At 37.5% G+C, this 26,772-nt stretch overlaps 1 protein-coding gene across 1 annotated transcript in view; it reads right to left on the bottom strand.

Moving 5' to 3' along the window:
• Nucleotides 1-26,772, bottom strand: part of DDX10 (DEAD (Asp-Glu-Ala-Asp) box polypeptide 10) — a 336,305-nt gene that overhangs the window by 123,075 nt on the left and 186,458 nt on the right. Inside the window, exons 14-15 of the mRNA XM_006833802.1 lie at nucleotides 17,435-17,560; nucleotides 13,968-14,129 (exon numbers count right to left, since the gene is read on the bottom strand). Coding sequence (XP_006833865.1) covers nucleotides 13,968-14,129; nucleotides 17,435-17,560 — 288 coding nt within the window. The remainder of the gene's footprint in view (nucleotides 1-13,967; nucleotides 14,130-17,434; nucleotides 17,561-26,772) is intronic.

Below are 26,772 nucleotides of genomic sequence, written 5' to 3'. Positions count from 1 at the left end.
CTGCCTACTGTTTGGTTAACAGTGCAGTGCTTAACCACATACTCCCAGGCAAGATACTTAACCTTTCTGGACAATGGGGATAATAACAGTACAGCCTAATGGCACGTAACAATAACAACCTCACAGGATGGTTATGAGGATTAAACAACTCTATGGCACTCAACAACAACAACAACAACAACATAAATAAAACACAATTAGAACAGTGCCTAGTACATAAGACATGATCAATAAATGCTATCTATGTTAGTTGTTCTCACTGTCATTTTTCATGTTTTATTATTTCATTTTACCATATCAGAGGAATAGCTTATCTGTTAATAGTTGGTTCAGAACTCTTTGAAGCCAAGAGGTTAATATAATTTATCTGTGTATTCTTCAATGCTCACAAACGCCCTGTACTGGATTGAGAAGGAAAAGAAGAGGAAGAAAGAATTTTACATTTCTCAGATGAAGAAACAAAAACTCAAAAAATGTTTTGACTTGCTCCTTATTGAAGTGTCTGGAATGTGGCAGACCCTCATCTCAAACCCAGGCCTTGGGGAACCTAGTGTTGTTTCCAAATACATTCTAGTAAAAATACAATTGGAATATTAGGGTTTAAAGGTTAAATACTACCAGATGAAACTCTAGTAAGAAGAAAATAATACCTAATATGGTTAAAATAATATCTGGTATTATTTTATAATAAGCAGCTATTTACTGCGATAGTTATCGAACTCTATTCCTGTGTTGGTTCTTTAACAAGATTGTGAGAGACATTCTGCCACGAAGAATAACTTGAGTATTTCCTCTATTTGTGAGAGAAAATAAACTGAAGAGTGGTAATTTCTTAACAATTTTGTACCCAAAGTTTTCATAAACATTGGCACAAATTACTGACTTTCTATGAACATTAGCAGAAGACAAAAATAAATGAAAGTAGCAGAATAATATTAAGTAAACAAAATTGAAACAACTGATTTTCATTATGCTTCATTTGAGAGCTCGTTATATTGCATGGATGCACATATATTTATAATCTTCTCTCTTCTCTCCTTTTACACTGTATACATTGTATTCCAATTTCCTCACACGCAAAAAAAATTTTTTTTCCTGTCTTGAATATAGTTGAGCATACAAATGTTTTGTTCTTCTACAAAGGTCATACATAATGACTTCCAAGTATTTTCCTGCTTAAAGTAATTTTAATTACTAAATATCAAATAACTACAGAGAACAATAAAATTTTTAAAATTCATCTATAAACATATTATTATTTACTTTTCTACTAACAAAATTTTTCTGAATTATTGAGTACCAACAATATGCATACTAATCATTTTACAGTTGTTGTTGTTGTCAAGTGCCGTCGAGTTGGTTCCGACCCATAGCGACCCTGTATAGGGTTTCCAAGGAGCAGCTGGTGAACTTGAACTGCCGACCTTGCAGTTCAAATGGCTTTGCAGTCTGACGCATTAACTCACAACGCCACACCAGGACTCATTTTATAGTATGTCTCCCTAAATCTATACAGCAGTATGTCTGAGGTAAGCATTACAGTCCCCATTTAACAGATAACAAATTGAGAGTCAAAGTGGGTACGTGACCCTGCCTTAGAACTGGAACTAAAATTGAGTGAGTGGAGCCAATCCCACGCCTCCAATTCCAGCATACTACTATACCCCTTATTTCTCCATTAGAAAGTCTAGGTAGTGTTACAGATTCATAATGAGTGTTCTTATCTTTTAAAATGCTTTAGACAAATAATGCTGCATTTTCTTTAATGACTAATAATGGTCTGTTGCTATGTGGAGCTTTTCAGCCTGATAGCGTTTTTTTTTCCCTGGTAGCATTTCCTGGACATTACTTAATTAATGTTTGCCAGTCTTCTGTGCAGAAGAAACATAATTAACCACATTTTAAAGTCACACATTTTTGTTGTAATTATTCTATAATTGGCTTCTCCCAACACATTAGAGTATCTGAAATCAGCACTTCAAAGTTCCAAAGAATAACCTCGATAAGTTCATATCAGAAAAACCCTGTCTACACAAGTTAACCGAGGCCTGGTGTGACACTGTGGGATAAGCACGGCACCACAAGGTCAGTTTGAACTGCAAGGTCGGTAGTTCAAACGAAAGAGCCACTCCTCGGAAACCCTATACAAGGTCACTATGAGTTGGAACCAACTTGACAGCACTTCACAACAACATAAAAGCAAACTTAACAATCTCTGCCTTGCGGCTTTTCATCTAGCCATTTTATTCTCAGTAGGAAAAATACACTGGCTTCTACTACTGGCACTGTAGGATAAATCGCTGGACAGTAAGGTAGATTTGAACCAAAAGGTCAGCAGTTCAAACTCACCAGCTGCTCCTCGGAAACCCTATACAACAGGGCCACTATGAACTGGAACCACTGACCTAGCCACTGGAGGCTAGAGTTGAGAGTAAACTGTCCAGCTAATGTGAAGTGGGGGGAGGCGCGCAAGAACACCCAAACTTGCAGATAGTGCCCATTTGACTTAGCCTGGATGGCTTGATGATCAAAACTGGACTAGAGGAAGATAAAGAAATTGGATACAGAAAGTAAGTATACATTGCTACAATTTGATGAACTTGACCTCAAGTGCCTCACTTAACGAGAACTGAATCTTAGTAAGTTCATTATCATCACTAAAAGCTACCTGAGATTTAAATTGGCTATCAGAAATCACAGAGGGCAGTGGTGGTAGGTGATAGAATTCTTGCCTTCCAACTCTGGGATAATGGCACCTCTTGCTCCAGGATAATGGCACCTCTTGCCGCCACCACTTGTTATCAGCGGAGGCTAGACTGCTGTATGATGCTGAACACGTTTCAGTCGAGTTTCCAGACTAAGCAGACTAGGGAAAAAGGCCTGGCAATCCACTTCTGGGGGGAAAAGCCAATAAAACCCTGTGGATCTTAACAGTCTGATCTCTTTGTGCATGGAGTGGCCCTGAGTTGGCGGGCTGACAAAAGCAGAATTCACATGTGCACACAAATGGGGAAGATTTCTGACCTGAGTCTTAAATGATGAAGAATAGCCAGAGACTTTAAAACATGAGGTGAACATGGCCAGGACATAAAACAGAAGGAAGACACATTTCTAATACTGGGTGAAACAAAAGAAAAATCATTTTAAGAAAACTTTATCTTAAAAAGTTCATGTTATCTATCACTCTGTCTGGAAAGAGGCAAGAGAGTAAACATTAATCTTTAAATAGAGGAGCAGAAAAACAGAAACCAGAACTATGGAAGTTGGATACAGGGAAATAAGAACATTTTTTCTTTCCTAAGCTAGGTAAAGGAGTCCTGGTGTGGCACTGCAGGTTAATGTGCTGGACTGCAAGGGTGGCTTGAAGTGTAAGCTTGGTGGTTCAAGCTCACCAGCTGCTCCTCAGAAACCCTATACAGGTTGCTATGAGTCTGAACCAACTCAACAGCACTTAACAACAACAAGCTAGGTAAAATAATTTTTTTTTTTTTAATAAAAAGAATATATGAATGATACCACAATGCCACTGAGTCAACATCAACTCATAGCGACCCAGTAGGGCAGATAAGAATTGCCCTCTAGGGTTTCCAATGGTTTAAATCTTTACAAAAGCAGATGGCCACATCTTTCTCCTCTGTAGCAGGTTCAAACCACGGAGTTTTGGGTTTGCAGCTGAGCACTTCACCAACTATGTCACCAGGCTCCTATATAAATGGTAAAAATGATAGAGGCTATAAATGACAAGGCATAAATATAAAAAAAAAAAACAAAAAAAAACTGAAGGACAATGACTTGAGTCTATAATTGTAGTCAATTATAAAGTAAATTGAATTTTATTAGCTTCAGTAAATGAGGTGGTTTCTTCTCTAAATTTTACATGGTTTGCATGCTTAAATCCTTTATTTTCCTATCTCATTTTTGAAGGCAGATTGGTACCAAAATTATTTTATGTCACAGAAAAAGAAGGCAAAATTTTATCTTTAGTTCTGCCATGCTACAAATGATTAAGTATAAGACGAGCATGAAATTCAATAATGAAAATCAAATTCACAAGGGACAGGAAAACAGAAAATCACATTTCAAGGTACAAAAGACTCCTTTTATAGACGTTATTCTATTTCTCTTGGCTTCTCAAAGAGCTAGTCTTTAATGTCCAGAAAAGAATGTGTTATGAAACAGAATTTCATACGCAGTCAGGACTATGCATTTCAACCTGTTTCATTCTACAGTGATACTTTAAAATTTGTAGATTTGGAAATACAACTGATTTTTCAGGAGGGAATAGCAGAATAACCCACTTGAATGAGTGTCAGAAAAATGAATCTCAAGTCACAGCTTGATAAGGAATCAAGTACCCAGCTATCACACAGGGGAAGAAGTGGGCATTTCAGTATTGTAAGAACTTACTTTGTTTTCAGAGGAAGAAAAGTCAGTCAACAAACATGACTAGAATTTCAAAAAAGTTGAGACCCTGAAGACACTCCCTCATCCACAAGAACAAGCTCCCAATAAAGCTTAAATCCCTCCTAGAACTCAATACCTGTTTTCATGACATTTTGCCCATCTTAGAGTTTGGCTTGAATAACATGAAAAATGGTACATTCTATGTATCAGTAACCACTAAAACAAGAAAATGATGAAGACAGGCAGAAAAACTGATTAACATGGTAACAACTGATTCACTGATTCTACTTTTCAAACAATTGCTGAGCAGCAATATGCCAGGCTCTATGACAGGCTCTGGGAACTGATGAGCATCCTAGTCCAGCATCTCCTCACCTAGTCCTGTTAGTCCCCTTAGTTCCATTAGGACCAAACTCTGCTCCCTGATCCTGAGTTTCCCAATAGGTATTCACTATCAATCTTGCAACCACTTTCTCTAATACAAAAAAAAAAAAATTCACAGAAGAACTTCAGACTTCAAAACACAAAAATATCATAACCAGAAATAGTAGTCAAAACTAGTCACATAGTTGATGGATTGTGATGGATCAGATCTATGCAATTTTGAGACTCTATCTCATTTGTCTTATTTCTGATGATGAACATAGAGGCGGACCCAAGCACATCATTATAAGAAAAATAGAAACCTCCCACACAGACATCACCAAATCACATGAAGCAAAGATTGTATAGTAACAGGGTGGCTCCTTTTAATAACAAGTCTGGCTTTACCAATAGTATAAGTAACTCTGGTAACATAGTGGTTACGAGTCAGGCTGCTAACCTCAAGGTTGGCAGTTCGAAACTATCAGCCATTCCACAGAAGGACGAGGCTTTCTGCTCACGTAAAGATTTATAGGCTCGGAAACCCTATGTAGGGTCGCTATGAGTTGGAACCAACTCCACAGCACACCACCAATAATATGACGGGTAGTAATAGTGAGGGGGTGGGGAGGCATTGTTAGGAATAGGATCCCTTTATATACATAAACTTTATTCATCATGCTCATTTTAGAATTAGGTACACCAGATGCTCTTTTTTTTTTTCCTTCTGTATTAAAAGTCCCTTAACCTTATGATGACATTTTTTTACTTTAGTAAAATAACCTAAGACCATTGAGCCAGACCACATCTATGACATTAGTTTAGACTCTTATAGCCACAGTTACTGGAAAATGGATTCTGGTATACTAGTAACTGTATAGAAACAACACAATGGGCATTCAGAGAAAGATGTTATCAATTTGGGGTCCTAATCCATCCAATTAGCCATAGTAAGAGAATCAAACTCTTATTTCATTCCTAATTGGGACTATAGATCTTGCTCTTGAAATACAAACAATTCCCTTACTTAACATTATGTCTTCAACACCGTCCACCATTTTCCTTTCTTCCTCTATTCACGTGTTTCATCATCCTCCACCTTGTTATTGATTGTCTCTGAGTCATTCTACTAGCTGGAGATAGGTAGCAGCATGGCTTAATAAGGTAAAAACAAAGTCTACAGTTTAACAGGAGCCCCTGGGTGATACAAATGATTAAGCACTTGCCAGAGAGGATCTGCTTCTGAAATGTCATACCTTGAAAACCCTATGGAGCAATTCTACTCTGCAACATGGGGTTGCCATTAGTAGGCATCTACATGACTACCAACAATAATATAGAAACCACAACTTTGAGAAGAGTCCCACAGCTGCTGTCTGCCAAGTGTGGGGACTTGGATGCAGGAGAAAGATGTGGCAGTCTGCTTCTGTATAGATTAACAGCCTTGAAATCCCTACTCTGTCCAATCTGGTTACTATGAATCAGAATTGATTCAGCTGGTAGGTGGGACCTTGGATAAATTACTTAACCCTTGTAAGTATGGCAGTTTCGGAGTGCCGCTGTAGGATAAGCAATGGATCATAAGTTTAGTAATTCAAATCCACCAAGTGCTCCTTGGAAACCCTATACAGGGTTGCTAGGAGTTAGAATAGATTCAATGGCACTAATTAATCAACCACTTAGTCTTAGGAGCCCTGGTGGCATTAGTGGGTTATGTGTTTGGCTGCTAAGCTGCTAACCTCAAGGTCAACAGTTTGAAACCATCAGCTGTCCTGCAAAAAAAAAGATAAGGCTTTCTGCTCCCACAAAGATTTATAACTTTGGAAACCATATACAGGGTCACTGCGAGTAAGAACCGACTCAACGGCACACCACCACCACCACCACCACCACTAAGTGTTGGTTTTATCATCTTTAAGAAAAGGGTAGCATTTCAGAAGTTAAACGTAAAAGATGTAATAGGACAATATAGTTAAGGCGCTTTGTGGAGGGAACAGTCAAATAACTTCTACATGTTATTTTTGATACTGATGCTATTATTATTCCTAAGAGCCTCATTATGGCTTCTCTCCTTCTTGACTATCAGTCACATGAAATTATGTTTAAGATGCCTGGATTGCATGCCAACTCAATTCTACATCAACAATACAAACAAAGGAGAATTTTTTTTTTTTTTTAATGTCCCTCTAGTTGTTTCATAATTTTCTAATGTTCATGCTAGAAATAAGTAGTACCTAGAGCAATGTTGTACCTTCTATGCAAGCTGTCTGGAGCCACACTAGACATGGTTATGTTATCTAAATACACAATCTGATATAGATAAAACACTCAAAACAAATTTCAAGGGAATGAAAGAGAACTCCATAATAAATTGTTTCTCTACATTCTCTCAACTGCTATAGCAGATATTATCACCCTAAATACAAGTAATCTTTCAGAGTCGAAAATGATTACACTCGCCACAGAACAGATTCTCACTCCATTAAATTAAAAACCTTTCAGTGATGTGATCCATGGCCCATGTTTTATAGGTCTGACTGAATTATCAGAAAACAGTGCTCCCATGCAAGAGTAATGCTTTGCTTTACAATTTACTAATTCACTAATGGCTTCATATGCTCAAATTATAGCTTTTGCGATAATTTTATTTCTGATGAATGCTTTCAAGAGGTTCAACAGAGAAAATAAAAGGAGCAGGCCTAGTTAAGCACAGCTACCTATAAATACCAAGCAAAGCTGCAGCCCAGATGGTCTCAGAAGAAAATGGTGGTTAAAGGACACAATGGAGACTCATGAAGAGCAAACAAAGATGCTCTCTGAGTGACTGGCCCACAATAGTTATAGATGGGGCCCAGAAGTCCATAATATGAGTAGGTCTGAGTTTCAATAAGTGGGCAGCTGAGTTCTATTCCCAGTGATACCATAAATGTGCGTGGTAGGTTTTTTTGTTTGTTTTTACTACGATGGTTTAATTTATAGTTCACTTTCTACGTCTTTACAACAAGGTATTGGGTCCTAATACAAATTTTACAGCTGTTAAAACCCAGTAGATACAAATATGAGTTAAGGATGACTAGCGCTGTGCAGGGAAAACAGGTATGATTAAATCAATGCCTGAATCCCACATTACAAAGACGGAGTACATAACCAATTCTCAGTAGTGTGAAGCTTTTAACTGCAGAAAACAGGGACAAACAAGTATTTAGGAGTTTCTCTTGGACTTGCAAAATCATTTTAGGCACATCCCTAATTCATAATATGGTCAAATGTCTCTTCACCTTTTTCTATCTTTATGAAGTAAAGCTTATTCCTAGAACTTGAAGTTAGTATTTAAAATGTTCTTCCAGGACATAGAGTTCATCTCAGTATAGTTTTATGTTGTTTGCTGCTGTTTTTGTTAAATGTCATCAATGTTTATCATTTAAAGCCACATAAAATTCTGAGTGACAACAAAAGGAAATACTTGCCCTAGGCAAAGCCTTACGTGAGAAGAACTAGGAACTGTCATTTAACGTAAAAATGCACTCCACAGGAACAATAACAATTTCAAAAATAATAATGCATTCAGTTAAAACAATTAATACAAAATAATATTTGAAGGATTAATGTTATATTTTGTTTTAAAGTAAAATATGAGTTGTGTATTGGTATTTTCATCAGGGAGATTATTAATGATGTATATTTTGTGAAGGCATGTGTATGCAGTTAGAGAACATGATACATTCTGAGAACGTTTTGGAGTTAGTACGCTTATGACAATCCAAATTTAAAACCATCCACCGACTCAAAGCAACCCTGCAGGCAGTTTCCAAGGAGTGGCTGGTAAGTTTGAACTGCAAACCTTGAGGTTAGCAGCCCAGTGCTTATCCTGCAGTGTCATACTAGCGTTTCAAAATGTAAGTAGCCATTGGAAAACATGCTACTGTAATAAGCAAGGAGCTCTGCTGGCGCTGTGGGTGAGGCTAACCACAAGTCCAAGGTTCAAACCCATCAGCTGCCCCACAGGAAAGACTTAGGTGACACTGTAGGGTAAGTACTGCACTGTTAACCACAAGGTCAGCAGTTCAAACCCACCAGACACTCCAATGGAAAAAGATGAGGCTTTCTGGTCCCATAAAGAAGTACTAGGAAAATAAGTTCTTTAAAAGCTCAAAAATAAGTGGAAAAAGGTTCCCACCCATAGCAATCCTATAGGGTTTCTGAGGAGCAACTAGTGACCTCGAACTTCTGACCATGCAGTTCACACCAACTTTGCAGTTAAGCGCATTAACTAACAACGCCACACCAAGACTCCTATGGAGAACTACATTTATGTGGAGTCCTGATGTGGCACTGGGGGTTAATGCAGCAGACTAAGCCATTTGAACTGCAAGGTCGGCAGTTCAAGCTTACCAGCTGCTCCTTGGAAACCCTATACAGAGTCGCTATGTGTCAGAACCAACTTGAAGGCACTTAACAACAACATATATGTATACACCCACACATATACACATACATACACACATTACCTTTTGTGAAAGACAGGGAGAAAATAAGAATATGTATTCCTATTGTATTTGTATTAAAAAAAAAAAAAACTGGGAATACATATTAAAAACTAATAAAACTAGTTACCTATAGAATGAGAAGATGATAGATCAGTAAGGGCAGAAGCCAGACATGTCAATGTATTTTAAAAACATGTAAATCCTTTCCAAAACTGTAAATCTAATGTAAAAAATATAGGGGCAAAAGACTTTTGTGCAATGATAGAATACTCACAGCTGACTGCTAAATTTAATTATAGTCTTCCTGAGCATAGAGGGAGCCATGTATTTTAAATATCCAATTGGTTATGAATTAGGCTGCTAATCTCATAGTCAGCAGTTCAAAATTACCAGCTGTTCCACAGTAGAAAGATGAGCCTTTCTTTTCCTGTAAAGATTTACAGCCTGTGAAACCCTGTACAGGGTTGCTGTGAGTCAGAACTGACTCCACGGCACATAACAACAACAATCTTCAGAGCCTAGGGCAGTCTAGCACACAACACAAACAGTATGTGATACATATACACTTAACCAACTTGAAATTAACTTTCCAAAGGGTTCAGAAACAAATATTCCATAACCTGGATATAGTAACTTCTACAGATGAAGAGCAAGGAAAAGAAGGGAAGGGAAGGCAAAGAAGTCTTTGTTTTATGTCAATTCTTCACGTTCCTTTTTTTTTTTTTTTTGCTAGCTACTACATAGAAACTATTGTTGTTAAGTTCTGTCAAGCCCATTCCGACTCATAGCGACCCTGTATAGGGTTTCCAAGGAGCGGCTGGTGAGCATGAACAGCCGACCTTGCAGTTTCAACCAACCTTGCAGTCTACTGCATTAATCCATAGCACCACACCAGGATTCCGTGCAGGGTAAAAACATTCTTATATGCTAGATCTTTTCCTGTACAAATATTCTAAGATTACAAGAGCAAACATGATCATTAATACTATTAGTATTATTTAACAACAAATCACTAATGCCACAAACTAGGAAATGTTTAGTACTCTCAATAACATTAACCAAACAGAAAACACCCATGTGTTTGAGTCAATTCCAACTCATATCTACCCTGTAGAAGTGCCCCACACAATTTCCACACTGCCACACCTTTGTCCTGTGGAACAGTTGGTGGGTTGGAGCCACTGTCATTTAGGTTAGGAGCCAAGGGTTTTATCTGCTGTGCCACCTGATCTCCTCTCACAATTGCAACCAAATACATTTCAGGTTCATATGTTCTCCTCATTCTGGAGAATTTTTCTCAACATTCATTTCCATTCCTCAAGGTTACACTTAATATCTACTTTTCTTAAAAGAATGAAAAGGGAAATGCTGCTATCATGAAAATAAAATTAAATAAAGCTTACCACTCTATTAAATAATTACCAGGTCAAACAGTCAAACACAAGTCCAAAACTACAAGATTCCTGTTCGTGGATAAGAAGATTCAACAGAGTAAGGACATCAATTCTCTACAAATTGATGCACAGTAATTCTAAGAAAATTTACTTTAGATACAGACAAGATTATTCTAAAATTTATATGCAACTGTAAAAGAATTATGAAAGAGTTAAACTAGAACAGCTAAAACAATTTTGAAGAAGAATCAAATGAAAACAAACAAAAACAAAACCATCTACCCCAGTTTAAAACTTATTCTATGCCCACCACTTTATGTGTGGATTGGTAGAGATAGACATACAGGTCAATGGTAGAAAATAGAAACTCCAGAAACAGAACCATACAAATACGCTTAAGCGAATTTTGACACAAGTACAAAAGCAATTCAATGGAAGAAAGATAACCTTTTCAACAAATAGTATAGAAAAATTCAATCTCTGTGCAGGAAAAAGCAGGCCTGAGACTGCTAACAACCTTACTCAGAAAGGCCAGCAAGGCTGACCCCTGGTCTAGGGCTTGGGAATGTGAAAGATAAATAGCTCCCTCCCTGTGGCACTGCAAGTTAATGTGCTGGACTGCAAAGTCGGTTTGAACTGCAAGGTCAGCGGTTCAAGCTCACCAGCTGTTCCTCTGCAGCCCTCTCTGTGAGTTAGAACGGACTTGAGGACACTTAACAATAACAAAATAATATGATAAGCACTAAACTGTAAACCCTAAGGTCCACAATTCAAGCCCACCAGTCACCATGGAAGAGAATGGACGAGGCTTTCTGCTACCACAATGATTTAAAAGCCTTAGAAAGCCTATACAGGATTGCTGTGAGTCAGAAGTGACTCAACTGCACCTAACAACAATAACAAAATAATATCAAACTAGCCCTAACTTTGAGTATATCTGCTTGAGTTTAAACTGTTTGTATAAACAAAACAATAGGACTTGGTGTTGAATGTCTCTTTCTGGGATTCTAGAAATTTAGCTGAATAGGCAGGAGGTATGCACATGAGCAGATCCTAATAAAAACAACTAATGAATTTCTCTGACAGAAAACACTTCACACTTGCCACAGTTCATTATGGTACAAAATAAGTATGCTCTGTGATTTCATGGCAGTCCTGGTGTGGCGCTGTAGGATAAACATTGGACTGCTAGCTGCGGGGTTGGTCATTCAAACCCACCAGCTGCTCCCAGGAAATCCTGTATAGGGTTGCTATGAGTTGGAACCCACTCAATGGCACAAACATCAACAATGTAGCTCTCATTACTTGCTGCAGACTTGGCCCCATGTACCTTTATCGCTTGTTGATTTTGCTTTGCATCCTTTCTCTGTATTAAATCAGAGCTGAAGTATAATTATATGCTCGGTCCTGTGCATGTTCCTAGCCAATCACCAAACCTGGTGATAGTCTCAGGAACCAATGACACTGCAACCATAGGCAAACACACACACACACACACACACACACACACACCTCAACCTAAGTCTCCACCTTATTAAAAAATTAACTCAATACTGATTGCTGATTGCTGACTCAAATGTAAACTATAAGAGACTATAAAACTTTCAGATTAAAAAAAATAATAAAATCTTTAGAACTTAGGTGTAAACAAAGGATTCTTGGGTATAATGCCAAAAGTATGAGTTATAAAAGGAAAAATTAAAAAGTTCAAATTCTTCAAAATTAACCACTTTTGCTCTACAAAAAAACTATTAAGAAGGTGAAAAGACAAACTACAGACTTGGAGTAAAGGTTTACAAACTAAGGGCCTAGCATCTGAAACACAAAAGGAACTTAGCGGTAAAAGCAAATCATCCCATTAGAGCATGGACAAAAGATGGTGAGGAAAACAGATGGAAATAGAGTACATGAAAGCACCTTTTGGTTGATTTCAACTATAGTGAAACACCACGTTATTTTCATTAATACTGAAGAGAAACATATCAAATTCTATAAGGACAAGAGTTTAAAAAGGTTTTTGATAATCTATTTCAATATCCTCATATAAAGAGGCATAAACATAATGTACATTCTTAGAAAAATTTAATTTAAAAAAAAAAACATGAAATGCTCTATCTTCTTTTATCAATACTATAACATTGTTGATTAGAAGGCACTGGTTAATAGGTTAGAACGAAGAAAATTTTCAATGAACACTTGAAAATTTTTAAATTTCTTTTTAGATAGGTAGGAAACTTTTTTTTTAATCTTAGAGAATGATTTACTATATGAATATAAATATATAACAAAGTACCTTACACAAAATGCGCTCTGGTAGTGTAGCAGTTACGAATTGGGCTGCATACCTTAAGGTTGTTGTTGTTGTTGTTATGTGCCATCGAGTCGGTTCCGACCCATAGCGACCCTGTATAGGGTTTCCGAGGGTGTAAATCTTTACGGGAGTAGAAAGCCTCATCTTTCTCCCGCGGAGCAGCTGGTAGTTTCGAACCGCTGACCTTAAGGTTCGCAGCACGATTTGTAACCACTACGCTACCAGAGCTTAAGGTTAGCAGTTCAAAACTACCAGCTGTTCTGCAGGAGAAAGATGAGGCTTTCTGCTCCCATAAAGATTTACAGCCTCAGAAACCCTGTACAGGGTCACTATGGGTTGGAACGACTCCATGGCACATAACAAGAAAAACAACAACCTTATACAAACAAAGTAAATATTTGCTAAATGAATAAAGAATGAAAGAAATATCTAAATACAATATAAATTTGCACAGGTGAACAATTCTACGTTAAAAATTAGAAATGACAAAATTAGTCATAATTATGGAGCAATAATTAGCAACATCAATTTAAAATAATCTAAAATATGTTCATTATAATACACATAAAATAGAAATCCAAACATTTCTGTATATTACATTAAAAGAATTAGAAAAAAAAGATTCAATAAATTTCAATGTGGTTTTAATTTGTTGCAAAGCTTGGCAATGATTCTAAATTCTAGCTACAAAAAATAATAATAAAAACATTATAAGACATCCAGAAGAAAAAGTTATTAAAATGTAAATGCTCAAATATTTACTCCAAGTTTTGTTATCTGGAACCTCTTTGTCAGGGGAAATATACAATTTCATCTAAATGCTTTTATATAACATATACCAAAAACGCCCAAGATAATTTTACAATGTGCATGTGTGTGTGTGTGTGTGTGTGTGTGTGTGAGAGAGAGAGAGAGAGAGAGAGAGAGAGAGAGAGAGAGAGAGAATATGTTTAGGAATATTTAAAGACATATTACATTTTCACTATTATTTCAAGATGACAAGCTTACCCGGTGTTTTGCCTTAATTTTCTTTCTGTATTCTTCTTTGTCAAATTTATCCTCTTCCTGAAGCCTTTCCTTTGCTTTATCTAAATTGATACCACCAACATGGTCCTCTTCCTCAGTACTGCTCACAACGGATTTCTGCATTGGGGGCCACTGCTGAACCAACTATAAACAGGAAAAAAGTAAATGAGGAAGGAGACAGGGAACATCAACACGAAACCATTTTGGTATTAATTTTGACATAGTGCATATCCCCACTTTCTGCCTTAAAATCTCTACTCAAATTTCCTATAAGCTTTATTTTTAAAGCCACAGACGACTGCCCCAGTCAGAATTCATTGAGAAGATTATTAAAGGAAACATTCATGAAATAATTTGGAGAAAATAGCAGAATAAAAATGTTTCTGCATCTCAAACAGTACATTTGATAGTCTCCTCTCTATATACTGCAGCCAGAATCAGCACCACAGTAGTACCACCTAGGCGGACTCAGGAACATAGCACCTGTGTGTACCTTGAGCGCTTGTGTCTCATTCAACTTTACTGTTTTACTCTCCTGTTTCTCTCACTAGAATTAATCTGCATAGTGCTTGGCACATACTGGGTTCTCCAAGTTGACTGATGAATTAATGAGGCACACATAGACCTCTATGGCACATAAGGACTGATATAACTAAGGGTACCAGAGAAAATCAGCTTGGGTTTCACAGATCTGCTGATTTGACAGTATTTTACACATAGAGTTTAGTTTATAGTTAGGAAGAAGGTGACAAAATAGGGATCTGGGAGTGAGGGGTCCTGTCTTAATGTCCTAGTCTTCTCACTATGTTGCTGCATGATTCTGGAGTCCTGGTGTGGTGTTGTAGGATAAACACTGGACTGTTAACCACAAAGTAAGCAATTCAAACCTACCAGTCACTCCTCGGAAACCCTATAGTCAGTATGAGTCAGTACCAACTCAACACTTAACAACTGCACAATCCTGAATAAACAGGTGCTCCCTTATTTAATAAGTGGTTGCCAAAAGGAGCCTTGGGAGTGTTGTAGGACAAGCAATGGAATGCTAACCACAATCCTAAATAAAGAATGAAGTTGTTGGACTAGGTAACTTTGAAGCCCTCTTGCAGTTCTAAAACTGAAAAACTTTGACAATTTAAGGAAAAGGCCAATTTCCTATTTTGTATAATAACTGATTACTAGAAGGATTAAGCAGCTACCTGCAGGAAAAAAAAAAAATTTGTAGACACACACATCACAGGTATTTCCCTTCCCTTTACTCTTGGGGCCACCACAGCCATTCTTCAAGTTGAGAAGTCTATAGAGTCTCAGCTTTTGGCAAACCATGAGGGTACCAAATATTACTGTCACTAAGATTAATAAAGCAGTGAGATAATCCAGAGATTACAATAAGAATGCATCCACTGCTCTGACTCCAGGGATGTATTTCTATGACAGAGTAAAGAAAATTTACACCTCTACCGGCTACCCTTCAAATACAGATTGGTTTGTTCTTTTGGCAGTCCATCGTACTTTTAATATTCTCCTCCAACAGTGTAACTCAAATGCATCAATTCTTCTATAGTCTTCCATATTCACTGTCTAACTTTCAAGTGCATATGAGGTTATTGAAAATACCATGGCTTGGGTCAAGGGCACCTTAGTCCTCAAATTGGCATCTTTGCTCTTCAACACATTAAAGAGGTTTTGTGCAACAGATTTGCCTAATGCAATACATTGTTCGATTTCTTGACTGCTACTTTTATGAGTGCTGAGGGTTGATCCAAGCAAAATGAAGTGTTTGACAATTTCAACTTTTTCTCCACTTTTATAAATGATGTTTATTAGTCCAGTGGTGGTGATTGTTGTTTTCTTTAAAATGAGGTGCAACCCATACCAAAGGCTGTGGTCTTTGGTCTTCATCAGTAAGTATTTTAAGTCCTCTTCCCTTTTAGCAAGCAAGGTTGTACCATCTGCATATCACAGGTTGTTAATGAGTCTTACTCCAATCATGATGCCATGTTTTTCTTCACATACTCCAGCTTTCTCGTATTATTTGCTCAGTGTACCAAATGAGCAAATAATATAGTGAAAGAACATACAACCCTGGCGCACACCTTTCCTAAGTTTAAACCATTCTGTGTTCCCTTGTTCTTGATCTATATACAGGTTCCTCATGATCACAACTCAATCTACACAATGTTGTCTATAGCTTGTCATGATCTACACAATCAGCCAAGATCCATCTGACATCAGCAGAGATATCCCTTGTTCCACGTCCTCTTCTGAATCCAGCTTGAACCTCTGGAATTTTCTTGTCAATGTATGGTTGCAGCCATTTTTTGTATTATCCTTAACAAAATTTTGCTTACATGCAATGTTAATGATATTTATTGTCCAATGATATCCTCATTCCATTGGGTCATGTGTCTTTGGAATGGGCACAAACATGGATCTCTTCTAGTCAGTTGGCAAGGAAGCTGTCTTGCAATTTTCTTGGCATAGATGTATGAGTACCTCCAGTGCTGCATCACTTTACTGAAAGATTTCAATTTGTATTCCATCAATCCCGGGTGCTTTATTCTTCACCAATGCCTTCAGTGCACCTTGGACTTCTTCCTTCAATATCATTGGCTCTTGATCATACGTTAAGGTCTTGAAATAGTTTAATATCAACTATTTCTTTTTGGTACAGTGAATGCGTATATTTCTTTCATCTTCTTTTGATGCTTTCTGCATCACTCAATACTTTATCCATTGTTGTTGTTGTTAAGTACCATTGAGTCAGTTCTGACTCATAGCGACCCTGTTTAGGGTTTCTGGGGAGCAGCTGGTGAGCTTGAACCACTTACCTTATGGTTCAAACCAAGCTTACGGTCAGTGCATTAACCCTCAGGGCTACACCAGGACTCTATTTTACCCATAGAATCCTTCAATATTGCAAGTCATAGCTTGAATTTTTTCTTCAGTTCCCTTAGCTTGAGAAATGCTGAGCGTGTTCTTCCCTTTTGGTTTTCTAACTCCCAAGTCTTTGCACATTTCATTATAATAATAGTAATACGAAAAAATAATAGAAACTGCCAAATAAATCATCAATGAACTGCAAAGGACACAGTTAAGCAAACAAGCTGTGACAAATAATTGATTTGCTTTTCTGGCACTTGCATTGAAGTTTCTCTCTTCCCACAGAGTATATTGATAGAAAGCATGACATAGGAAAATCTTATCTTTTTAATAGCTAAGAATTTAGAAAATGCAAAACCAACTCTATTATCAGTTTATTGCCATTAAGGCATCCTTGTCCACAGATTTACAGTCATTGGAATGCCTGAGGTAACCGTAAAAGGAACTGTCCAACATGCTTTAAAGCAACACTTATCTTTATCATTACAGAACTATAAATCAGCAGGAGAATCAAATGCTTTATAGTACTTGGAATGTAACTTAGAAATGAAGTATTTACAGACTCTTACCTCCCCTTCATCAGTAAACGTTATCTTCTTATTGACTTTAAAATTTCTCTTCATTACTTTCTTTGCTTCTGCAACTTTGGTTGCTTTTTTCTTGACACTGGATTTAGATTTAGAAGGTTCTTTATTCTGTGTAAAAATATACAAAAAACAGACGATCAACCAAATGCTTGCTTTATACTAATGATTTAACCTTGGCAGTATACTTTCCTAAAATGAGTACATTTACTTGTTGGGCTTGTTGGGCTAATAAGTACCAAAAAACACTGTATAGAAACAGAATTATTAGGCTTATTAACTAATGATCTCCAAAATGCCAAAGAGCTTTAAGCATGAATAGAATAGGTATTAGACATTATGTGCCGTGGAGTTGGTTCCGACTCATAGCGACCCTGTACAGGGTCTCCGAGGCTGTAAATCTTTACGGGAGCAGAAAGCCTCATCTTTCTCCTGCGGACCAGCTGGTAGTTTCAAACCGCTGACCCTGAGATTCGCAGCCCAATTCATAACCACTCCACTACCAGAGCTCCTTCATTAGACATACAACCTTTAAATTATCTTCTGATTCTAAAACTCTGCCACCCTGATAATGCTGAGGCACTAGAAGCCACAAGATAATGTGATGAATGGGCATAAGATAAAGCTATCACCCACCTAAATATATTTTTTAAAGGTTTTTAAAAAATAGCTCTGATATCCCAAGTACAAACATTTTTTTAGATTAAGAAAATGTACATTTGGAAAACAAAGTAACTTCAATACATCGTGGCTCAATAGCTGTTCTGCGGGAGAAAGATGAGGCGTTCTGCTCCCGTAAAGATTTACAGCCTCAGAAACCCTGTACAGGGTTGCTATGAGTCGGAACCAACTCCATGGCACTTTACAACAACAAGTCTACCTCCCAGAATAGTAACCATTGTATGAGCACAGTAGCTGGAATAACAGTACTTAGTGTGATATACTGAGTGTTGTTGTTAAGTGCTAGTTAATCCCTTCTGACTCACAGCAACCCTGTATAGGGCTTCTGAAGAGTGGTTGGTAGGCCTGAACCAGTGACCTTGTGGTTAGTATTCTAGTATTTATCCTACAGCACCACACCTGGACTCTGATACATTGATTAAGGCCTAATTAATATCTTTTAATTAACTGTGGCGCTGTGGGTTAATGCACCAGACTGCAAAGCAATTTGAACTGCAAGGTCGGTGGTTCAAGTTCACCAGCTGCTCCTCGAAAAACCTATGGTCACTATGGGTAGAAATCGACTTGACGGCACTTCACCACAACAACAACAACAATTAACTGTAGATGTTAAACATATCAAAAGTTATTTAGGTTAAGGGACTACTGAGTACGTCATCTGAGGAGCGCAGTGGTAGGAATCATAGTGTAATCAGTGAAAACTTGCTCTGATCAGAGGACAATGAGAAAACTCACTTTTGAGAAGGTTTTTAATTACTTTGCTCAGATTAGAGTCATTGTTGTCACTTAGAGTAACTAAGTTAGGGGCTAGTGTCTATTATTACACAGGAAGAAAGAATGAGTAGAAGTCTTTGGTGTAGTCGTTTAAAATGTTTTGAATTCAAGTGCTACCACTTAAAAACTGTGAGAAGTTACATGCCACTGAACTTAAGTTCTCACTTTAATTTTCTGCAAAGTGAGAATAGCAACAGTACCTATCTATAGGATTGTTCGGATGGGAAGATTAAATAATACAAAGCATAAAAATGTAAGTGTTTCATAAATCTCAAATACCAGTTACATATTACTAGTATTCTATATCAGTAATGATAATATATATTAATATATTCAAACTATATATTGCATATTCTCACACATCTATAACATAATGCATAAGACCAGAGAGGGGCGTTGGGAGACTTCATTGTATTAAATATCTACAGTCATATTATTTCTAAAGTAAAAACTGATTTCTCTGTGTGCGTGAAATGTAAGATCCCCAAATGTAAAATTAAGTTTGAGCTGCCAACCTTGCAGTTAGCAGTTCAATGCTTATCCTACAGTACCACACCAGGTCCATAGCAGCCTAATTTGCAACATGGCACTGTAGGACCTGACTCCACAGCACGTACTAACAACAACAGTTTACTAGTTCAAGGAGACCTGGTGACACCATGGGTTAAACACTGGACTGCTAACTGCAAGGTCAGTGGTTCAAACCCACCAACCACTCCACAAGAGAAAGATAAGGCTATCTGCTTTTGTACAGATTTACAGTCTCTGAAATTCTATGGAACAGAATTCAGAAGCTATGACTCAGAATTGAGTTGAAAACATTGGGTCTGGTCTGGGTTTTAGCTTTCTGATTGATTTAAAATTTTATACCATAGGAAAACACCCATGGACCAGTAGGGAGAAATTCACCTTTAAAAAAAAAAGCAACAAGAAGAAATTGATCTAGAAAACAAGAAGAATCTTCAGGAAGATATAATTTATTACATTTGCTAATTATGGTAATAATAAATATGCACAAAAAATTTGATTAGTAGATATTGCTGATAATAATGAATACATAAATGCTAAAAAATAAAACATCAAAATTAAAAACAACAAACTTACTAAAGAGAGATTTGTGACAATTCAATCTAGTATATTTTTAGATAATGATCATGATTATTATGAAATCCGCTAGTGTACTGCAAGATAGTATAACTTTTAAGTATTAAAATGTTATTTTGACACTAATGGTTCTGCTATGTATATATTACTGGCAAAGCTACTTTGTTATTTCTGGTTCTCAATACACAAAAGCTGTTTCAGACCATAGATCATTTCCAATCTATTCCCTTAAGGCACTGAATCCTCTCCACCCCCCTAGGGGGGGTCAATAACTTCATAGATGCTAACATCTGACAGCATAAGGTCCTCAGTTGCTGTTCCCATCCCTCACTGGCCCCTGCACTACCACTGTGCTCTAAAACACATTACAGCTATTTTTCATTAGGTATTATAATCCTCATTTCTTTATATCACTTCAGAGACTGATTGATTAAAGTAATTCTTACTAAGTTATGTGGTAATAAAAGGCCTAATTTGACAGGGAGTTAGGTAGCAGGATGCTTGTTGGTGACTGAGTAAGTTACTAACTGTTGGATACCTTCTGAAAGCCAGGAAATAAAAAGACCCCTGTTTGGAACAAGAGGAGAAAATCTAATGCGTGGTTAATTGCTTTCAGTAACAACTGCTTCCTTTGATATGAAATCAGAAAAAATGGATAATGCTGGCTACTGTAATGGAACATTTTGATAAAGATTCTACAGAAGAATTCTGATCAAAAGGGGTGAGGGGATGTAGAGCAGAATTTCAAAATCTCATAAAATCCAGACTTCCTGTAGCCACTGACATCCCATGCACCAACTAATGACCCTAGGATCATCTTTAAACCTGAAACCAAAAATACTCTCCTACAGGTTTTTTTAAACCAAACATTAGCCTAGATGAATTGGTAATGAATGTCTGCCTTCAGTATTGTGTTCTTTTAAAGTACTCTCTTGGCGGGATCAAATTTACAACAAAAACTTGTAAGGTTAGACAGGAGGCTTGTGGGTAGTGAGTTTATGTTAATGGAGAAGGAATAATTCTGAAAAGGAGGGTAAAAATGCTTGCACAACTTTAAGAATGTAGTAATGTCATTAAATTGTACAAGTAGAAACTGAATTGGTGTATGCTGTGCTGTATATACATTTATCAACAACAAATAAATGTCATTGCTCTCGTACCTCTTCTTTCCCACAAAGGTTGTCAGAGACCACCACTGCCACCACGAATGTTGGCAACTTTCTGTCTCCAAGTGGATTTTCTTGCTCTTGGGGTTAACTCCATTTTTAAGGAGACTATATCAAAATTCTGTCATCAGACCTCACCTAATGGTAGGCAGAATGCTGGTGTATACATTTTTCTAAGACTCAGAATATTACACTGAAGATTTGAGCACTTAATTTTATGTGAATCTCTACCTCATTGAAAAAAAACAGCAAATCTGCAAACTCTAAAGATATGCAAGCTGAAGCATATGGTGTAATTTGTATTTGGCATAATTTGGCAGTTATGTAATGATGTAATTTACATAATAAAATATTCATCTTTCATTTTGTGATATGATATGGTCATCCTCAATTTTCAGATAACGCCAATTTTCACATATGAACTTGTCTGTGGAACCTTAAGCATGTTGGTAAGTGAGAAACAGATATAAAAAGTTAAAAAAAGAAAAACTAGAGAAGAAAAAGATTTATAGCCTTAGAAACCATATGGGGTAATTCTACTCTATTCTACAGGGTCACTGTGAGTCAGAATTAACTCAATGGCAGTGAGGTTTAATTACAAGGGACCTTCTTGAATTTCTCTTGTAAATAAACCTCACTGCCTCATTTGCTCATGGGGCACAACTCAAAACAGAGAAACAGCTCTAAATACCCATGAACAATCTACATGGAATATGCAAAGCATGAATCTAGGAAATTAGGAAGCTGTCAAAAATTAAATGGAAGGCATAAATATCAATATCCTACACATTAATGAGCTGAAATGGGCTGGCAGTGGCCATTTTGAGTCCGACAATCACACTAAGCCAGGAATGGCATCGCATTCATTTATCAAAAAGAACATATCCAGACAGGTACAATGCTGTTTGTGAAAGGATAAAGAAAACAAAAATCCTCACCACTGGACCAATAAACAACATTCTTATCACGGAGAAAAGATTGAAGTTGTCAAGGACTTCATTCTTCTTGGATCAACTATCAACACTCGCGGAAGCAGCAGTCAAGAAATCAAACGATGTATTGCATTAGGCAAATCTGCTGCACAAGACCTTTTTAAAAGTGTTGAAGAGCAAAGATGTCAGCTTGAGTACTAAGGTGCTCCTGACCCAAGCCATGGTATTATCAATAACCTCATATGCATGAGAAAGTTGGACAGTTAATAAGGAAGACCGTAGAAGAATTGATGCTTTCAAGTAATGGTGTTGGAGGAGAATATTAAAAAGTGCCATGGGCTGCCAAAAGAACCAATAGATCCGTTTTGGACTAAGTGCTGCCAGAGTGCTTCTTGGAGGCCAAGATGGCCAAACTTCGTCTCTCATACTTCAGACATATTGTCAGGAGGGAGAAGGATATCATGTTTGGTAAGGTCAGAGAAAAAGAGGAAGACCCCCAATGAGATGGATTGGCCAAGTGGCAGAATCGATGGATTCAAGCGTGGCAATAGTAGTGAGGTTGGCCCAGGATCAGGCAGTGTTTCATTCTGCTGTGCATAAAGTCACAATGAGTCGGTACCAACTCGATGGCACCTAACAACAACAACAACAAACAGGCAAGACCAGTTAATACCACTATTATTCACATTTATGCACCAATCACTAAAGTCAGTAATAATGAAATTGAAGAATTTCACCAACTTCTTCAGTCTGAAATTGATCAAACATGCAATCAAGATGTATTGATCTTTACTGGCAATTGGAATGCAAAGTTTGGAAACAAAGAGGAGGGATCAGTAGTTGAAAAAAGATGGGCTTGGTGACAGACACATGTTGGAATTTTTCAAGACCTATGATTTCTTCATTGCAAATACATTTTTTCAACAACATAAAAGATGACTATACACATGGGCCTCACCAGATGAAATACACAGAATTCAACCTGACTACATAGTGGTTACGAATCTGGCTGCGCACCTTAAGGCCAGCAGTTAAAACTACCAGCCGCTCCATGGGAGAAAGATGAGGCTTTCTGCTCCAGTAAAGATTTACAGCCTCGGAAACCCTGTACAGGGTTGCTATGGGTCAGACTCCACGGCACTTAACAACAATAGCAACAATGTAAAGAGACGGTGGAAAAGCCCCAAATCATCAATCAAAACAAGGCAAGGGTAGACTGTGGAACAGACCATCAATTGCTCATGTGCAAATTCAGAAGCCGAAGAAAATGAAAACAAATCCACAAGAACCAAAATATGACCTTGAATATATCCCACCTGAATTTAGAGATCATCTGAAGAACAGATTTGATACATTAAACACTAAAGATTTAAGACCAGAAGAGTTGTGGGATGACATTAAGAACATTATACATGAAGAAAGCAAAAAGTCATTAAAAAGACAAGGAAGGAAGGAAAAGGTCAAAATGGATGTCAGAAGAGACACTGAAACTTGCTCTCCAGAATCTCCTGCTCTGGCTCCAGGTTCTGCTGTCACTGCTCCTCTGCTATCACAGTTCTGTCCCTGGATCAAGGAGGTTCAACGAGCTTGTTGGGGGGGGGGGGGGGGGGAGAATCCAAAAGACATGCTCCACTCCTCTGTCTACTTCTCTGATGGCAGTGAAATCCTCCCCCACCCCACCCCCACTGCTAAAATGGCTCATTTCATACCCATGGTAAAGTTCTAAGATTTTACAATTACAATTAATCCTGTTATCATTCACAACAGAATCATACAATCCTATCAGCATCTTCTCCCACTCAGACCCATCAGGAAACAAGTTGTTTGGTGGGAGCTATAAAGTCTATGGGTAGAAAAGTCATATGAAGAAATTCACTGCACTGCAACTACTTTCCTCTTCAGGTCTGTGTATACTGGCGTGGCACTGTAAGATAAGCGCTCACCCGCCACAAGGTTGGTTTGAACCACAGGGTCAGTGGTTCAAACCCACTAGTCGCTCCTTGGACACCCTATGCAGTCACTATGAGTCAGAACCAACTCAATGACACTTAACAACAATAACAACAACAACTGTGATTTAAAAAAACAAGGTTGATGCATATCATAATACAATGAAAAATAATAAAGTATTATGCAGTATTCATGATTCATTTTTAAATAACCTTTTTATTGTAGTGTGAGTGAAGGCTTACAAATTAGTTTCTCCATTCAACACTTTCTATGTGTTTTGTTTTGTGACATGGGCTGTATTCCGCTCAATGTAACAGCACTCTTCCAGTTCCTCCCTGTGTTCTCCATTTCCTTCTGTCCTTTCTTGCCCCCTTCCTGCCTTCTGGGCTTTGGTTTTGAGCAAATGTGCCCTTTTGGTCTCATATGACTGATTGTTCTGAGGAGCTCCTGCCTCCCTGGCATTACTGTGCACTTTATAGACCTGTTGTTTGGCTTACAGTTGATCTCTAGGGGTAGGTTCAGTTTCAGGTTTCAAGACTGTCTACGGGTCAAAGGCTTCAGGGTTCTCTCTGATTCTGTCTTTTTGATTTTCAATTTTGTTCTACATATTCTTTCTTCCTCTCTACCCAGGACTTTCTATTGTGACCCTGGTCAGCACAGTTACAGTGGTAGCCGAGCAGCACTTCGCTCTTCTGCTCTCCGGGAGCAGTCTGTGTGTGTGTCCCATTTCCTTGAATCTTTGATTTTCTTTGCTTTGGACAAGGAGAGACCAATAGTTGCATCTTAGATGTTCAAGGTGAATGGGAAAACATATGACTGAGTGCCATTTGTATCTATAGACACACACACCCCAACATGCACACACAAATATCTACACAGACTTTAGTTTGGACTTTCTCCATTCCAGTTAAAGAGGATCGTAAAGTATGATTTCTATTGACATTCTGAAACAATTCTATACAAGGATTTAATCACTATATTCCTCTTTCTAAAAATTCCTATTGCCTAATCCCACTGGCTTACCTGAGTTCTCTCCAGAAAACTGGTTTTTAAATCTCTTCCCGGAAGAATGCGCCTGCCAACTTACCATTACTTAATACCTTAGGAAATATAACTTGCAAAGCTATCTTTAATACACAGTTTCTAATTCTCTCTATTGCTTCCTTCAATTTTCAGGTATATGTTTTCTATCAAACCTGATTCAAATGCCAGCGCTTTGTCATTCATCGTATTTCTCTCACTTTCTTATTAGAATTAACATAATTTTAACCTGGTATGGCACTGTAGGATAAGCACTAGACCGCTAATGGAAAGGTTAGTAGTTCAAACCCAAAAGTCGCTCCTCGGAAACCTTACTCAGGGTCTCTATGAGTCACAACTGACTCAATGGCACTGAACAACAACATAGCATTTCAACCTAGTAATTCTTACAATCTATTTCAATGCCTTCAATTGATTGAAATAAGATTTATATTTTTATTCTCTATGCAAACCATATCTTACTTTGCATTCATGCCATTTCCTTACCCTAAGCCTCAGGTACAACTCAGTTTCATCATCAGCCAAATCCAGCTTTGTGTTTAAATAAATGGCTTATTATTTTAAATGGTTCTTTCTACCTTTTCAAAGACTTATTTAGATAGGTTGAAACTCATAAGGGAAATTTCATAGTCCTCATTCACTTCCTAAGGAAATTTTCCGTCTTTTACTCAAATTGCCTAGGCTGTTTACTATTCTGTTTTGCAGGCCAGGAGATAGGTATCATCTGTTCCTTCATTTACATCCCATCCCCCCAAAAAGAGCCACTATGATGACAAAAATCTCAGATATTTCCTGCTCTTTAACAAAATTATGGAACCAGTCATATTTTGCCTTAGGAACCCAATTTTTAACCTGCCACTTTTAATAAATATCCCTATATTAGCAAGCAGGCAGCTGGAAGCAATTTAGAGAAAAAGAGTAATACATACTTTTTGGCGTCTCTTTTTAGATTTAAAGAAATGACAATGCCAATTTCATTTCTAACTTACGCCCAAATTGACTACATCAATTTTGGTTGTCTCTGACAACTTTTAGAATTCTTCTAAAACTTAGAATTTTTATAAAGCACATACAAAAGAATCAGTAGTATAAAAGTGGAAATTAATTTTTTGTGGCTATTTAGTTAAGAGGGCTAAGGGAAACAGAGCGATGGCAAAATGATAACCAATCAGATGAAAAGACCTGGTGCAGAACCTCAACTGTGTAACTTAAAATCAGATGCTCAATTTCCTCAAGAAAATAAAAAAATGATCTCACTGAATATTCTCAAGGATTAAATGAGATTGTATAAGAAGGTACTTTCAAACTACTGTTACATAAAAGAGAAAAGAGAGAAAGATGCAAAAATTTGGTATTGTTTTAACTCATTTTTCATTCAAATAATCACAACATAGTGGTTACAAATCGGGCTGCTAATCTCACGGTCAGCAGTTCGAAAATATCAGTGGTCACAACCACCACCACCACCACCACCAATACTTTGGATTTGTAATGCACCATTCTACATGGAGTCCTGGTATGGCACTGTAGGGTAAGCAATGGATCATAGGTCTGTTTGAACCTCAAGGCTGGCTTTTCAAACCCACCAGCTGCTCCTTGAAAACCTATACAGGGTCGCTATGAGTTAGAACCGACTTGATGGCCTTAACAACAACACAATTTCTACATATGTTGT

This window comes from Chrysochloris asiatica, unplaced genomic scaffold, assembly GCF_000296735.1.
Source record: "Chrysochloris asiatica unplaced genomic scaffold, ChrAsi1.0 scaffold00008, whole genome shotgun sequence".
Taxonomy (NCBI): Eukaryota; Metazoa; Chordata; class Mammalia; order Afrosoricida; family Chrysochloridae; genus Chrysochloris; species Chrysochloris asiatica.
The sequence above is the reverse complement of the archived record's forward strand: the minus strand, read 5'-3'. Positions and strand labels throughout refer to the sequence as shown.